Source organism: Onychomys torridus, chromosome 7 (genome assembly GCF_903995425.1).
Source record: "Onychomys torridus chromosome 7, mOncTor1.1, whole genome shotgun sequence".
In the NCBI taxonomy this organism is placed as follows: Eukaryota; Metazoa; Chordata; class Mammalia; order Rodentia; family Cricetidae; genus Onychomys; species Onychomys torridus.
The window spans coordinates 10,281,532-10,297,183 of NC_050449.1; the positions used below are offsets into that span (position 1 = coordinate 10,281,532).

At 47.9% G+C, this 15,652-nt stretch overlaps 1 protein-coding gene across 1 annotated transcript in view; it reads right to left on the bottom strand.

Annotated features, from left to right (window-relative positions):
- Positions 1-13,334, bottom strand: part of Amotl1 (angiomotin like 1) — a 91,167-nt gene extending 77,833 nt beyond the window's left edge. Inside the window, exons 1-2 of the mRNA XM_036192628.1 lie at positions 13,067-13,334; positions 12,882-12,932 (exon numbers count right to left, since the gene is read on the bottom strand). Of these exons, the coding sequence (XP_036048521.1) occupies positions 12,882-12,932; positions 13,067-13,097 (82 nt within the window). The 5' untranslated portion in view covers positions 13,098-13,334. The remainder of the gene's footprint in view (positions 1-12,881; positions 12,933-13,066) is intronic.
- Between the last annotated feature and the right edge of the window lie 2,318 nt (positions 13,335-15,652).

Here is a 15,652-nt window from a genome sequence, read left to right on the forward strand (position 1 = left end):
CCTTCCCATTTCTCTTCATTCGGTGTCTCTAGGTGTAAAGAACCGGGAAGAGAACAGCATGGACTTCAGAGAAGGAAGTAATGAGGGAGTGGTGGAAAGAAAAGAAAAAAAAAAGGCAGTGGTGGGACAGGCCTGTAATCTCAGCACTCAGAGGCAGAGGCAGATGAGTCTTTGCAAGTTCGATGCCAGCCTTGCCTACAGAGCAAGTTCTAGGAGCCAGAGCTACACAGTGAGACTTTGTCTAAAAAAAGATAGATAGATAGATAGATAGATAGATAGATAGATAGATAGATAGATAATAAAAATTTTAAAAATAGATCAATCCATTTAATTTAACTTAATTTAAATGCAGTAGAGTAGAAGAACAGAACAGTGTTTATTGAATGTGGGCTGTGCTGTAGATGTGCTCATTCATCCAAACTTACTGATGCTGCTGGGCTGGGAATGCACAGATACCTGCCTTGGCTTGGACACTGGCAGTTAACCCACACAAGGGACTGTCTGACAGGGACCTAGAATTGCCTGTTTTCTTCTGTCTCCACAGTGAACCATCAGTTTGCAGCCTCCCTTTGAGTCTGGGGGGGAAGCAGTTTGAAGAGTTCAAGGGAGGGGGGACTTGTGTTTAAGAAGGATGTGGCTCAGTTGGGAGAGTGCTCCCTTGGCATGCAAGAACACGTGTGAGATCTCCATCGCTAAATAAAAGCAGCATGGCAACACACACCTGCAGCCCCAGCACTCAGAAGAAAAGAGGTACCAGGATGAGAATTTCAAAGTCATCCTCCGTGTCCCTTCCGTGACCCTCGCTTTAGTGCCTACCAAGAGTTTCTGCCCTGACCTCCCTCACTGATGGAGTGTGACGTGAGAGTTGTGAGCTGAAATAGGCCCTTGTCCGCCCAAGCTACTTTTGGCCATGGTATTTTATCACAGCAGTAGAAACCCTAACTAAAACATTTAGTTTTCACTGTGAGGCTAGATTTGGCTACATGAGATCCCAATCCCCTCCCCCCCCCCAAAAAAAATGTAAGTAAGCTGACCAGCCAATAGTAGAACTCTCATTTCCTGAAGGTCTTGAAGACAAGAACAAAGGTATTCTGGCAGATCCATAAGCCCGGTATGTATAGATACACACACACAGACACACACACACACACACACACACACACACACACACACACACACACGCGTGCAAGCGCACAGATAGGCATGGTAGTGTACCCTGGCAGTCTCAGCAGCGGACACAGGAGCTTCAAGGCCATTCTTAACTATGTAGCCAATTTGAGATTAGACTATCTTGTCTCAAACAAACACCCGTTCTCAGCAGCAGATCATATGGAAGCCTCCTCTATCCCCAAACCAAACTGACACTCCTGGTCCCCACAGCAGCCCAGGTTCTACTCCCAGACCTCTGCTCTATCAAGAACCAGGAGCTGCCATAATCATTCCTCTTAACGAGCAGCCTGGACAGAGGTGAGGGAGCCACTCTGTCCAGCATTAACAAAGCTGTAAAAACAAGTAAAAAATGGCACTTCTGCCAGGTGGCCAGTCACCATGTCCACAGGAGACCGAGGGCGCAAAGGTTACCGGGAGAAGAGACTTAAGGAGAAATAAATATTCGGATACATTTGGTGTTGAAATAAACACATGTCTGTGCTCTGGGTTTGGATGCTCATCTCCAGAAATCCTGGAAGGGACGTGCTGCAGCAGAGAACAAGACAACCATGCCAGCCTGGAACATCTGTTTTCCCCATTTTGCCAAGGAACATTCTTTTTTAAATCCCCTTTTATAATTTGACCTGCTCTGTTTTCTGGCAGGGGGCCCAAGGAAGGCATCCAACTTCCAGAGGAAATGGGGGAAGTAAAGAAATAGAGAAAAGCAGGGAGAAGAGAGGGGGGGAGAGAGAAAGGAAGGGAGGGAGGGGAGGAGGGAAGAAGGGAGGGAGGGAGGGGGCAGGCAACATGTGACAAGCAAGTCAGCTTAATGTGTCCACCTGATAAAACAGGGCACTACCTGGAAAGAGCCTCAACAAGTGTGTGCCCAGAAACCATGATCACAGCACCCTAGAAAAGACCAGTCCAGTTATTCACACTCCTCAGCCCCCCAGAGTGCTTAAAGATTGGTACAACACAGCGTTTCTATGGAGGCATACTCTGGTTGAACACTCAGGAACAACTGCCACGGTCTGATTCATTCCTACTAGAAACATCCACCTGGCAGAGGAAACACTCTTTCCATCCCTCTGCGCCATTGTCCCATAATTCCATATTCTCCCCTGCTCCCTTTTCTCCTTTTTCCAACATAGGCACCCACTCCTCTTCTAGAACGCGCAGCCGCTGTCCTTTCCTAAGCCCACTTTTACTGCCCACTGGGCTTCTCACCTCCTGGGCCACACTTTGTGAAGAGATCTCTGGGGAAAACAGGGATTCCTTTTAGCCCTGCTGAGCCCCACCCTGGACTCCAGCACCTTCCCACAGTATCCGCCCACCCCCTCACTCCCCCACTTCCCACCTCCTCACCCGCCACCGCCCACCCCGCTTCCCTTAGGCATGTGTCAGCATCACTAGGAACAGAGGAATGTCCAGAACTCAGAGAAGTTTCTGTAGCTGTCGCTTGCTTTCCACCTTGTCAGAGAAAATGCCTTTGGAGCATACTGATTATTACTGGATGGCCCCAAACACAGGGCTCTGAGCAACTGCCACCTATTCAACAATGTGTCCTGAACAGCCACCTATGACCAGGTCCCTGGATAGGTACAGCCCCGCTCCCCATACTTGGGAGAAGTAGCTTCAGGGGCACCACCCCTAATCCATGATGCTCAGGTCCCAAGCCCCTCAAGTAAAAGGGTGTGGTTTTGCATATAACCCACCCATGTCCTCCATTGTAAACTTTAAATCATGTCTAGGCTGCTCACAACATCTAACACAGGCAAACACTGTTAAATGTTGTTGCATTGTATTGTTTCAGAAATAATGAAAAGAAGTGCATATATGTTCAGTAAAGACACAGTAAAAAAAAAAAAAAATCTGTCCACAGGTGGTTGAGTCCATAAATATGAGATCAGTAAGAGGCTCAAGTGTGTGTGTGTGTGTGTGTGTGTGTGTGTGTGTGTGTGTGTGTATTGTTGTTGTTGTTGTTGTTGCTGTTTTATTAAACTCTCAACTGAATCTCCCCCAAAAGATAAAGTGTATTCTTCTCCCCAGGAAAGTGATATTGCCCCCAGAACTAGGGATTCTATGTCTAATCTTCTAACTAGCTCAGTAGGCTCTGGCAAACAATTCCATCTCTCTGAACCTCTGTTTTCTTCCGCATAAAATGCAAATATCTTAGTGGGCTTTACTGAGTTGGTCTGAGGATGAAATGCGCTGCTATGCCCAGAAAGATAAGTCAGCAGAAACTTTAGCTCAGTGTGGGCGACAGTAATCATGTGAAGTCCTCTGTGATTGTTCTGTTGGAGCCAGGAGGCTGGACCACACCCTGTGGTAGGGTGAGGTTTCCTGTGAAGGGAACTGAATTTTCCACTGTCAATCATTTGGAGAAAAAAATTCATCTGGAGTAAAATCTCCCCCGCCCCACATAAGCTCCGTCTGATGCCTCCAAGGAGGACAGCTAGACCCACAGGCTTCCAAGGGGTGGAGACAGCTGGGCTGGATCCAGGAGTGGAGCTGGAGGAGAGCTCGGGCTAGGCAGAAGGCCAAGTGGATCTCAAGCCCAGGATGAGTTGGATTTCTGCAGTTATCAAAAGGACCAGGCACTTTTTGAAACTGCAAGAGGATATTGGGCACCAAACCTTCATGCCTGCTATCAGCGGATCCCCGAACAATGGGAACCAGCCTTCACTGAGCACACCAAGACCAAGTTTGGATATAAGCGGGGACACCAAGGGCCATGGCCAGCATCAAGTTGCCACCATTTTTGTAGAAGAGAGGTCATGAACTGTTTACTATGGTGTTTTGTTGTTGTTAGTTTTTTGTTTTGTTTTGGTTTTTGGTTTTTTGGTTTTGGCTTTTTTTGTAGGTTTTTGTTTATTTGTTTGTTTGAGACAGGGTTTCTCTGTGTAGCTTTAGAGCCTGTCCTGGAACTTGCTCTATAGACCAAGCTGCCTCAAATTCACAGAGATCTGCCTGGCTTTGCCACCCAAGTACAGGGATTAAAAGTGTGCGCCACCACTGCCTGGTCGTGGTGTTTACTGGATCCAGCGAGGCACACTGGCTTCCTGATCTCTGGGCACAGTGATCAGGAAGCATCCTGATAGGCAGCATCCTCCTTCAAGGATTCCAGGACATTAAACTGGATAGTAACTTGAAAGAGAGACACTGTTCCTTAAGTCAAGTGGCCTAAAGAGTCCTGGGGTCCCTTAGATGAAGTCCTAGCACAGAGGAAGCGCTTGGAAAGCCTGGTTCTTTTGTGTCTCTGCTCATCTCATCTAAGTGGGAGAGATTAAACCCGATCTGTGGTGATTTCTCCCAGAGAGATCTGTGCAAGATATCTAAAGTCTTGACACAGAATGGAGAAGACATGGAAATATTATTTTAAGTGCATATGTAAAAAATGAAATGTTTACAAATTTTAGATCATGCTGAAAGGTGTCCCAGTCCCTGCCTAGGGCTAGGAAGTTGTCTAAGGTGAGTTCCTGCTGTTATCTGCAGAGTTCAGGTGCTACTCACCACTATGGCCTGAGGTCAGCACCATTATTATCCTCCTGCATCAATCAGGGTTCAAGAGGAGTGACTGATGGGAGTTTGAAGAAGGGATTGCTTAGCAAACTGAAATGCTCAAGGCTAAGGAAATGCAAAGAGTTAGAATGAATCACCCAGTGCTGGTCACAGTGGGGGATGCTACAGTCCCTGTGATGGCTAATTTGAAGTGCTATCTTGATTGGGTTAAGAGACATTCCCAATGTCCCCAGCTCCATCCCAGATGCATCCAGAACTTCTCATTAGCCCAGTCCAGGTGGAAGTCTAGAAACACATCACAAAGAAAAATTATCTAAGGCACAGAACAGAGTGGAAAGACTGATGAATAGGTCTGGAGATACGTCTGAAAATAGAGGGTACCTGATCTTACTGATTATGAAATGTGTATACTGATGAACCTGCCCAAGACCACAAGGCAAGTAAGAAGTAAGCTACTATCCAAACCTACACAGTGTGTCTCTGGTCCATACTCCTGGCCTCTAAGACACACTGCCCATAATCTGTTAGGACTCCTGTCACCCAGTACCCCTCTCTCTTCTACCCAACCACTCTGTAAGGGACTCCTTCTCTCCCTGTCTAGCCAGTTTCCAGCCTGCTTGGAGCTGGGAATGGCAATGGCACTGAGATTCAGGCCGCAGAGGAGAAGGAAAGCTGTGTGCTGCTTTTGGGCCACACCTCAGCCCTTCTGTCTTTCCTCCCTGAGGAGTGTGGATGTGCTGTGGAATCCGAGCCAGCTCCTTGTGACCACCTGCCCTGGAGGATCCCGAGCATGGAGAAACTGCCCCACCAGTCACGGACTGCTGGTACCTGTTGGGAAAGGGAAATTAGCCTCGACCCTGTTTAAGCATATGCATGTTGGCTTTCGTGAGAGCAGCCCAAGTAACAGAGGCCAAGCTTGTCTATGGCCAAAGTGAGCCGTAGTTCACTGTCTGAGCAGTAAGAGAACTAAGAGTACTGGGAAGATCATCTGTGCATGAGTTCCCCTGTCCGTCTGGCACCAAGGTAGACTGTACTGTCCAGCCCTTCCTTCCAGAGAGATAACAGCCCGGGTCTCTGCTGGAATATGAGGGAAAGAGTACTTCTGTCTTCAGGCAAGATTGTCAAGGGTGAGTATACTCTTTTCCTAACACCTGACTCACTTCTTTGTTAAATGGACACAGAGGATCCAGTGGAGTTTATAAACCTCAAGACCTTGGTATCCCATGGTGATAACAAGAGAGTAAGCAGCCTGGATTCTCAATACTGTGTGGAGTAGAGCGGAGCCGTCTAACATTCCAATGCTGGGCTCAATCACAAGCCAGAAACAAGATTTTCCTGTGTTAGGCCACTGGCGTTTGGGTTTAGCCTGTCCAGAATCTTAGAGACTCTTACACAGCTCCAAACTCCTCCCTTGGTTACGATGCTGTGGCGGGTGAACATTTAAGTTACTATTTTAAGGAAATTACACAAGTGCTATCTTTTCCCCCCTGAACTGGTCCCACACATCCTGCCCGGATATGGCAGGCAAGAATAGCATGAGCAAACCCTTTCTCGTGGTACACTGGCCACGGGGGAGTTAATACTGACGGCTCCCAAGAAGGCAGTTCTCAGGGTCTGAGCAGACAATAAAGAGGCTCATGCAGGGTGCCAAAGCGAGAAGCCACTGTACAGGTCAAGCAGTCAGGGAAGAGAGAACTGGCACAGTCTGCTCCGGGTGCCAGTGGGTTTCTTCCCAAGGTCCAATTTTTCTAAAATAAGCATGTATTCCTGCACACTGAGACGTTAAAGTTCTAAAATGTCAGGATATTTTGTTTGTTTGTTTGTTTTTGTTGTTGTTGTTTTGGTTTTTTGTTTTGTTTTGTTTTGTTTTGTTTTTAGGGCAGGGTTTCTCTGTATAGCCATGGCTGTCCTGGAACTCACTCTGTAGATCAGGCTGTCCTTGAACTCAGACATTCTCCTGCCTCTGCCTCCCCAAGTATTGGGACTAAGGTCATACACTATCATGCCCACCTGGCTAAAATGCCAGTTTTAAAGATAAAGAATAAACTGAATAATCACAAGGAACAAATAAAGAAGATAGTAGATCAGGAATCCAGTCCCCTCTGTCACTATACAGTCTCAGGGTGGGGGTGTAGTCCATCATGATGGGAAGAAGCTGTTTGCTCACATCTCAGCTGAGGGGAAGCAGAAAAGGCTCATCTGGCTTTCTCCTTTCTCCCTTCTGATTCAGTCAGGGACCCCAACCATAGGGTGGTACCATAACCTTCAGGGCAAGTCTCCTCCCTAAGCTAATCATCCCTAGAAATGCTAAAATATTCTTACAGACACTTCCAAGGGTATGCCTCAGTAACACCTTTAGCATCCCTTAACCTAATCAAGTGGTTAGGTTGACAATAAAATCACCCTCCGTGGTATCTCATGACATTTTTGCAACCAGTGGAAATTAATCTTAGAAATCTAAAATGACCCAGGAAGGGAAGCCCCATAGGGGTGACTAATCCTCCCTATGCTTACTCAATAAGCAGTTATTAAAGGTTTATGTATGTCCAACGTTCTGTAAAGGCGAAGGGACAACCACGATCTATGTAGTGATGTTAGCTTTACCTGCACACTGGACTGTTTAACTCAACAAAACAAGAACAACAAAGAAAAACAACATTGATTCTTGGGTCTCTCCTCCAAGGGTTGCATTGCAGAAATTCAAGATTATGAATTAGTCTCAGGATGTGAAAAGATGTCAATGTTCAGCCAAGGCTGAGAACTGTTACATGGAGATTTGACAAAGAATGGCTCCCAATTGGAATGGCTATTCCCCAGTTGATGGAACTGTTTGGGAAGGATTAGGAGGTGTGGCCTTGTTGGAGGAAGTATGTCACTGGAGGTAGACTTTGAGGTTTCAAAATCCCATGCCATTCCTAGTCTCAGTCTCTTGAGTCTCTTCCCTATGTCTCTTTCTACTCTGTTTCTCTCCTGTCTCTGTCTCTCCCCCTCTCTCTCCTTCTCTGTCTCTGTCTTTCCCTTTCTCTATCTCTGTCTCCTGATTGTAGATCAGATGTAAGCCTTCAGCGACTGCTCCAGCACCATGTCTACCTGCCTGCTGCCAGTCCCCTTGATATCATGGTCATGGACGCACCCTCCAACTGTAAGCCTCAATCCACTTTCTTCTATCAATTATCTCTCAAGTGTTGTCTCTTCAGCACTAGAAAAGTAACTAAGATGTCCTAGGAGGGCATGGCACATGGAAACAGAGTTGAAGGATGGACCCAAGTTCCGGGGGAAAAGGATGAGGAGGAAGAACAGGCAGGCAGAGGGAACAAAGGGATTTAGGGAACTGGCCAACACAACTAGAATGTTGTAGTGGATGGGAGGATGCACATCTGAGAGATCTTCCTGTGTTAGACCAAGGGCCTAGTTTATAGGGGAGCCAGTTACAGGCAATTAAGCAGAGTGCTATGGTTAAATGTGCAAAGTCCCTATAGGGTCATATGTGAATACTTGGTCCCCACTGATGATGCGGTTTCAGAATGTTATGGAAATAGAACCTCACTGGAAGAACTGGGTCACTTGAAGTCTGATAACCTGGGACCATTTCCTGTCTGCTCTCTGCTTCCTCACCATGGGCCAACATGACCAGCTGCCTCATGTTCCCAACACCAAACCTCCCCAACCCCCACTGACTGTATTCTTTCTCAGACCCTGAGCTGAAGCAAACCGTTCTTCAACTAAGTTGCTTTTATTGGCTATTTTGACAAGCAAGAAGAAATGTAACCATTATACAAGGGCAGAAATGGTGAAGCCTAGGATCATTCCAAGTCTCACACATTCTTTCTATCCTCTCCCACAGAAAGCCATCAAATTCACCTACATGCAAGACTACAGAAAGGTCATTTCCCTCCATAGGAAACTCCAGCAGTGAAGAGGGTGTGATGTCTGAACCCATCATCGAACCTTCCACTAACATTCATCAGCAGATACATTCCTTTTTCTGTTGCTTTTTCAAAAACTCTGGTTCATGTGACTTAATTTTATTATACACTAGAGAAACCTGCCATCTTCTTAATTTGCCAGCAGATTGATATAAAAATTCAGAGGCAGATTGACTACAAATCATATGCAAAGAAAGTAGTGGGGTTTGCCACCAAAGACCTCAGATGGAAAACCATTCCACACATTGTTCTGGGGACAAGTCCCTATATAATCTATTGACCTCACCACCATCCTCAACTGGGAGATTTGGATACTAGATAGGGTATGGAGACACTTCCAGAAATTAAAATAGTTTAGCTACTAGACGAAACATTTGATAAAAGCAATTCCATCATTCAAGTATAGTAAATAAGAGTCTTTCAAATGTACAACAAAAATTAAAAAAAAAAATCCTAACCAAGTATTTGAGGACTTCTGTGATGTGGTACAGAATAACAAATTACATTTGGTCTTCACTTCATGTGCTTTGTTGTCTTAATGTTTTTATTGCTGTGAAGAGACACCATGACCAAGGCAACACTTATAAAGAAAACACTTAATTGGGGGAGGGTGCTCACTTACAGTTTCAGAGGTTCAGTCCATTATCATCATGAAGGGGAGCATGGCGGCATGCAGGCAGATGTGGTGCTGGAGCTGAGAGTGCTACATCTTGCAGGCAAAAGGAAGTCAACTGACTGTCACATTGAGAAAAGCATGACCAAAAAGGCCTCAAAGCTCACCTCCCGCAGTGATACACTTCCTCCAGCAAGGCCATACCTCCTAATAGTGCCACTCCCTTTGGGGACCATTTTCTTTTAAACCATCACATTCCACTCCCTGGTCCCCAAAGGCTTACAGCCATATCATAATAGAAAACTGCATTCAGACCAACTTCAAAAGTCCCCATAGTCTATAACAGTGTCAAACTTATTTCAAAGTCCAAAGTCTCTTCTGAGACACAGGGCAATCTCTTAACTGTAATCATCTGTAAAAATCCAAAAGGTGACAATCCTTTTCTAAGTCTATTCTAACCAGGTACTAGAAATGAGAAGTCCTACATAGCTACCAGAGGTAGGAGCTGATGGTCAGCGGACCCACGCTATCTTTAGAAGTTGGGAACTTTGGGTTGGATGCAGCTCTTTTCAGTTCCCAGTATCCTACCTGACCTCTGGGAACGGGGAGGGGCTGAAGAGTGAGTCAGTCACTAAGGTGGCTTGAATGAAAAATGTCCCCCACAGGTTCATGTAATTGCATACCTGGTCCCCAATTGGTGGTGCCGTTGAGGGAGGTTATGAGACCTTTAACAGATGGAGACTTGCTGAAGGAAATACAGCACTGGAGGTGGGCTTTGAGAATTTATAGCTTGTTCTCTGCTTCCTACATATGGATGGAAATGTGATCTCTGAGATTCCCACTCCAGCAGCCTCCTGCCATGGCTTCCCCACCGTTATGGACTGCCCCCTCTAGAACCATGAGCTCAAATGAACCCTTCCCTCTATAAGTTGCCTTGGCCATGGTGTTTTATCAAACCACAAAAGAGAAATTAATAGTCACCAATGGCTGAAGATTATCCCTATCATACATACACAAAATAGAGCCTCTCTAAACACTAAATGAAATTTGGAGAGATTTGGGGTTGGCCATCCATCACACCCCCATGTTAGGAAGCTGCATACTTTCCAAGATAGATGACCCTATGTGTAGGGCTGTTCCATATCTTGCCCTATATGGCTCTTCATCTGACTCTTCACTCGTATTCTTTATAATTTTCTGGGGTTCCATTGACTATTATTGAACTGGAGTGTGGCGGACTTTCTTTGTGCCACCAACCAGCTCCTAAATCATGATATGGAGACTTATTACTAGTTGTGAATGCTCAATCTTATCTTATGCTCATCCCACTAGCTCTTATAACTTAATTTAACCTGTTTCTCTTCATCAACATTTTGCCTCAGGGCTTTTACCTTCCTTTCTTTCTGTATGTCCTACTCCACGGTGTCTGCTAGCTGGTGGCTGCCTGGCTAGCCTGAGTTGTCTCCCTTTCTTTCTCTCTTGTTCCCTCTCCTCTCAAGCCTATATTCCTCCTCTATTTATTCTCCCTGGCCACCAGCCCCTCTTATTCCTCTACTGTTTAGCTATCGGCCATTCAGCTTTTATTAGACCAATCAGGTACCTTAGGCAGGCAAAGCAACACACCTTTACATTGTTCAACAAGAGCAGCATAAACAAATGGAACACATCTTTGCCTAGTTAAATTCCACATCACTGGAGGAAAACGTGGTGGGAACTGTCAATCTGTAGTCAAGTGGCTCCACTTGGAAGCATGAAGCCACTGCTTGCAATTGGCATGTGAAGAGGAAAGAGCCTTGTGTGACTGAACCCATACAAATTAAAGAGAAAAAAGGCCATTTTCTTATTTACTGCCTATTCGGGGCACTGCTCCTGTTTGTGGGTGCCTCAGCAGGGCAGTCAGTCCATTATCCCAGAGGGCGGTGTGGAGATGTGAGAGGACCAACACCTGGGCCTTCAGAGACATACAGACAGACTACTTCCTCCTGTCCCAGCTAGACAGCCGGCTTCCTCCCAGCATGCAGTGCGAGCTTGCCTTTTGCTCTTGCCCAGCCCCATTGAAGGGGCTGAACTGTATCTGCCATACTGTGTCATGGAGGTGACATCAGTGTGAAAGGACAAGTGGAAAATACACCCAGTCCCTCTAATAACCCACTTCTGGAAAGTGGCTTGCATGTCATTTGCATTTACAGAGAGGATTCACCACTGTGCCTGGAAGACCAGCTTCGCTCCAGTGTTGGATCAGAGATGCAGCCTCTACAGAGCTGGGGCAGCCTTCTCTACAGAGCTGGGGCAGCCTCCTCTGCAGAGCTGGGGCAGCCTCCTCTACAGAGCTGGGGCAGCCTCCTCTGCAGAGCTGGGGCAGCCTCCTCTACAGAGCTGGGGCAGCCTCCTCTGTAGAGCTGGGGCAGCCTCCTCTACAGAGCTGTGGCAGCCTCCTCTGCAGAGCTGGGGCAGCCTCCTCTACAGAGCTGTGGCAGCCTCCTCTACAGAGCTGGGGTAGCCTCCTCTACAGAGCTGGGGCAGCCTCCTCTACAGAGCTGGGGCAGCAGCATGACTGCTTGAATCAGTTTTCTGCATAGACAGAGCACTCTCCCCTACTTCACAGGATGCAGCCTTGGGAGACAGACCTTTTGTTTGTTTGGCTGGTTGCTTTTATTTTTCTCTTATTCTGGAGACAGGGTCTTGGTCTGTAGTACAGATTAGCATCATATTCACAGTGATCCTCCTGTCTCAGCCTCCCAAGTGCTGGGGTTTCAGGCACAAGTCACCATATCTACCTTCTGACCTATTTTCAGTGCTTGGTGCCAAGAAGGGAATGCAAGCTGCTGCTAGGGTAGAATTTCACTTCCAGTGCTGTGGTGCATCATAGAGACACATACCCCAGGACGAGGCAGGCAACAGCAACAGGCTCTAAGGACAAACACTGCTGTGCGCAGTATCTCCTCTGTTACTGCTACCTTACATCATCCCCTCAAATCTTATTTCACGGCAGGTCTCTGCAGCCAGTAAGAGAACAACCAGAAAAGCCTTGGCAAACCAGGCTGCTAGCAGCTGAGCAAACACCGAGAGCAGAGCAAGGGAAAAGAGTCCACTACCAGCCACCAAGTGAGGCTGGGCACAGGGATGCAAGATCCACCTTCCCTGCACACAGGGAAGTCTGTCTGTCCCTAATCACAGACCACGTGTCTTTAATGGTCATAGGCATGGGAGGATGCAGTGTTCAATTCCTAACACCTACAGACTAAATGAGAAGTGAACACCAGGGAGGGAGGGGGCCCCTAGGATCTGTAATTTAATGACCACACAGCTGCTTCCAGAGAAAGAATACCCTTGCAGGGTCCTTCTCCTACTGGTACTTGGCAAGACAGAGCAGACACCGTCAATATACAGCGGGAGTTCAGGATGCTCACAGAAGCCAGGTAAGGAAGTTTGTGGTGCTGCAAGTGTGTGTGTGTGTGTGTGTGTGTGTGTGTGTGTGTGCGCGCGCGCGCACGCGCATGCCATCCCTAAAATGCTCCAAACAAGCAAAGGCCGGTAGCCAATCCTAGTGAATGTAGCCTGCATCCCAGCATGTCTGCTGGTCTTTTCCATCCATCTTCCACCCAATTCCCTCTGGAACGTTGTGGTTCCGGGACGGAATTCCAGCAGTGGTGAGAAAAAGGAAGACTTACCTAACTCCTCTGGGCTGTAAGGTGCTGGAGTGGTGTCCACAAAATCACTGTCTGAGGGAAGAAGGAAAACAGAAAACAAAAACTTGAGTCTCTGCAACCATGCAGGTTCAATAAATCGGGCATCCTAGAGAGCTCAGGTCCCTTAGAAAAATGCGGGGCTCTGTCCAGCGATTAGACTGGCAAACCTTGATCCACGTGGAATTCGAACTGCCTCATCCACTGAATGAGAGGACTCACTGAAGAAACTTGGGGAGCGGTTCGGCCTAGGGGCACTCATTCAGAAGCCTGCAGGTGCGCACCAACTTTCCTGGTTGAGATTGCTCAGTTCCTGGGCAGCGGGGCCAAGACCCCATCATCTGCCCTCAGCCCCTATGGCGCATCGCTGGGTCCTCTGGACCCAGCGCTGACACCTCAACTCAGAGAAAGCCCAAAGTTTTCCGAGATCGCCGAGGCTTGTGAACACTGTGACAAGGGATCCTGGCGCCCAACCGGCCCCATGGCCTGCATGCATCCCCGCCCGCCCGTTGCTAGGCTACCGCGGCCATCATGAGATTCGCTGACTCCCCTCCATTCCCTGTTAGAGGATGTCCTCCTGCACCCTAACTCCTTTGTCCATTTGTTAAAAACTAAAGCCTTGCCAGCTCTGAATGGATCCCCTGATCCTCTGCATTGGGTCTGCCCTCCTCCAAGTGTCCAGGGCTCCTGAGAAGATTTCCAGAGCTGGGCACTGTCTTGGCAGCAGGCAGGGCAGGCTTCCTATACCCTCCACTCATCCTTTTTAACTTGCGTTCTAGCTGTAGCTTGAGCATTAGTCTCTCCTCTGAATAACCCCCTTGGTTTAAATAGGCTAAGTAATTTGGTCCCCATTTCACAGGCAGGGAAGCAAGAGCTGAGTAATTTGGGACACAGACTTCCATGTCGTGATAGGCAGAGAGAGAAATCGGCTTTTTTTCCCTAGCGTTCTGGTTTTAAGTACAGAATGGAGACATAGAAATTTCCATCTGAGTATTGTAACTGGATAGCTTCTGGCTGTGGGAATCGCCTTGTCTGGATCACTGAGTAGTGTGGGTACACACACTCTGTATTTCCCCCAGGAGTGACTGATGGCTCTGTCAGCCAGGGTCTAGTGGTTGGGGTCTGAGGGGTGAAAGGGAGAGAAGGAAGATGGGAACCTGGCTCTCTCTTTTTCCTTAAAGGACTGGCAGTTGGCAGTCCAGAGCTTCTGGGGCCCTCTGTGGCTCAAAGTGACCAGGGCAGTAACTGCAGTAGCCTTCGGCCCTGTGTCTTGGTCAAAGTGTTACCCTGTGAACAGCTCCTGGTCTCCATGCTCAGCTTTTGGTTATATGACCTTGAGGGAGACTAGAAAGAAGCACCAGCCTGCCTTTCTCAGGGAGCCCGGCGAGGAGGACGTCACTCCTCAAGACTATTGCCCTGTTACGGAAGATGGAAGTTCCAAACTCAAGAACTGAATATGTGCAAACCCTGTTCACCCGCCACTCAACCCCTTCCACACACACCCCAGACCCTTCCACACACCACTCCACCATACACACACACACACACACACACCCCTAGACCCTTCCACTTCAACACACACACACACACACACACACACACACACACACACCTCAGACCCTTACACACACACACATACACACACACACACACAAACACACACACACACACACACCAGACCCTTCCACACACCACTCCAACACACACACACACACACACACACACACACACACACACACACCCCAGACCATTCCACACCCCACCCCACCTCCCATACACATAAGACCCTTCCACACACCCCATCCCTCCCTCCATCCCAGACCCTTACACCCTTACACACACACACACACACACACACACACACACACACACACACACATCCCAGACCATTCCACACACCATCCCACCTCCCATACACATAAGACCCTTCCACACACCCCATCCCTCCCTCCCCCTACCCCAGACCCTTACACACACACACACACACACACACACACACACACACATCCCAGACCATTCCACACACCATCCCACCTCCCATACACATAAGACCCTTCCACACACCCCAGACCCTTACACACACACACACACACACACACACACACACACACCCTTCCACTCACCATACCACCCCTCACACACACACCCTGACCCTTCCACACACCACTCCAACCTTCCACCCACACACCCCAGACCCTTCCACATACCACTTCACCCTTCCACACATACACACACACACACACACACACACACACACACACACACACACACACACTCCAGACTCTTCAGTTTGCTCGCAGCAGCAGCAGGACTGCTTCTGTTATTATCTCCAGCCTCCTCTCTGATGGTGTCTGAATTCCTCGATGTCTGACCCTGGCTCTTCCTGCCAAGCACAGACCATATTCCTTGCTGCTCCCATTCCTTTGGCCATGTGCAGACCCTGGGATTATTCTGACCCTTTGAAGGTATTGCCATCTGGCTTGCTGGTACTTTCCTCAGTCACAGTCCTGTGAGCAGTCTAGACTTTTCCATTTGCACACAGTGGATTCTTCTCACCCTCTGTCTGCTCAGCTCTTTGACATTCTCTGTCATCCTTGACCTGCTTCAGCCAGATCCCCACTGTCACAGTAACACCATCCCTAATAGCAAGGCCAGCACTCTGCTCTTCGGCATCCCCTACCTCTTTAGTCGGTCCCTTTATTTAGTCGGAAGTCTCCTTGACTCTACCAGAATCTAAATGAACCATCCTAGGATCT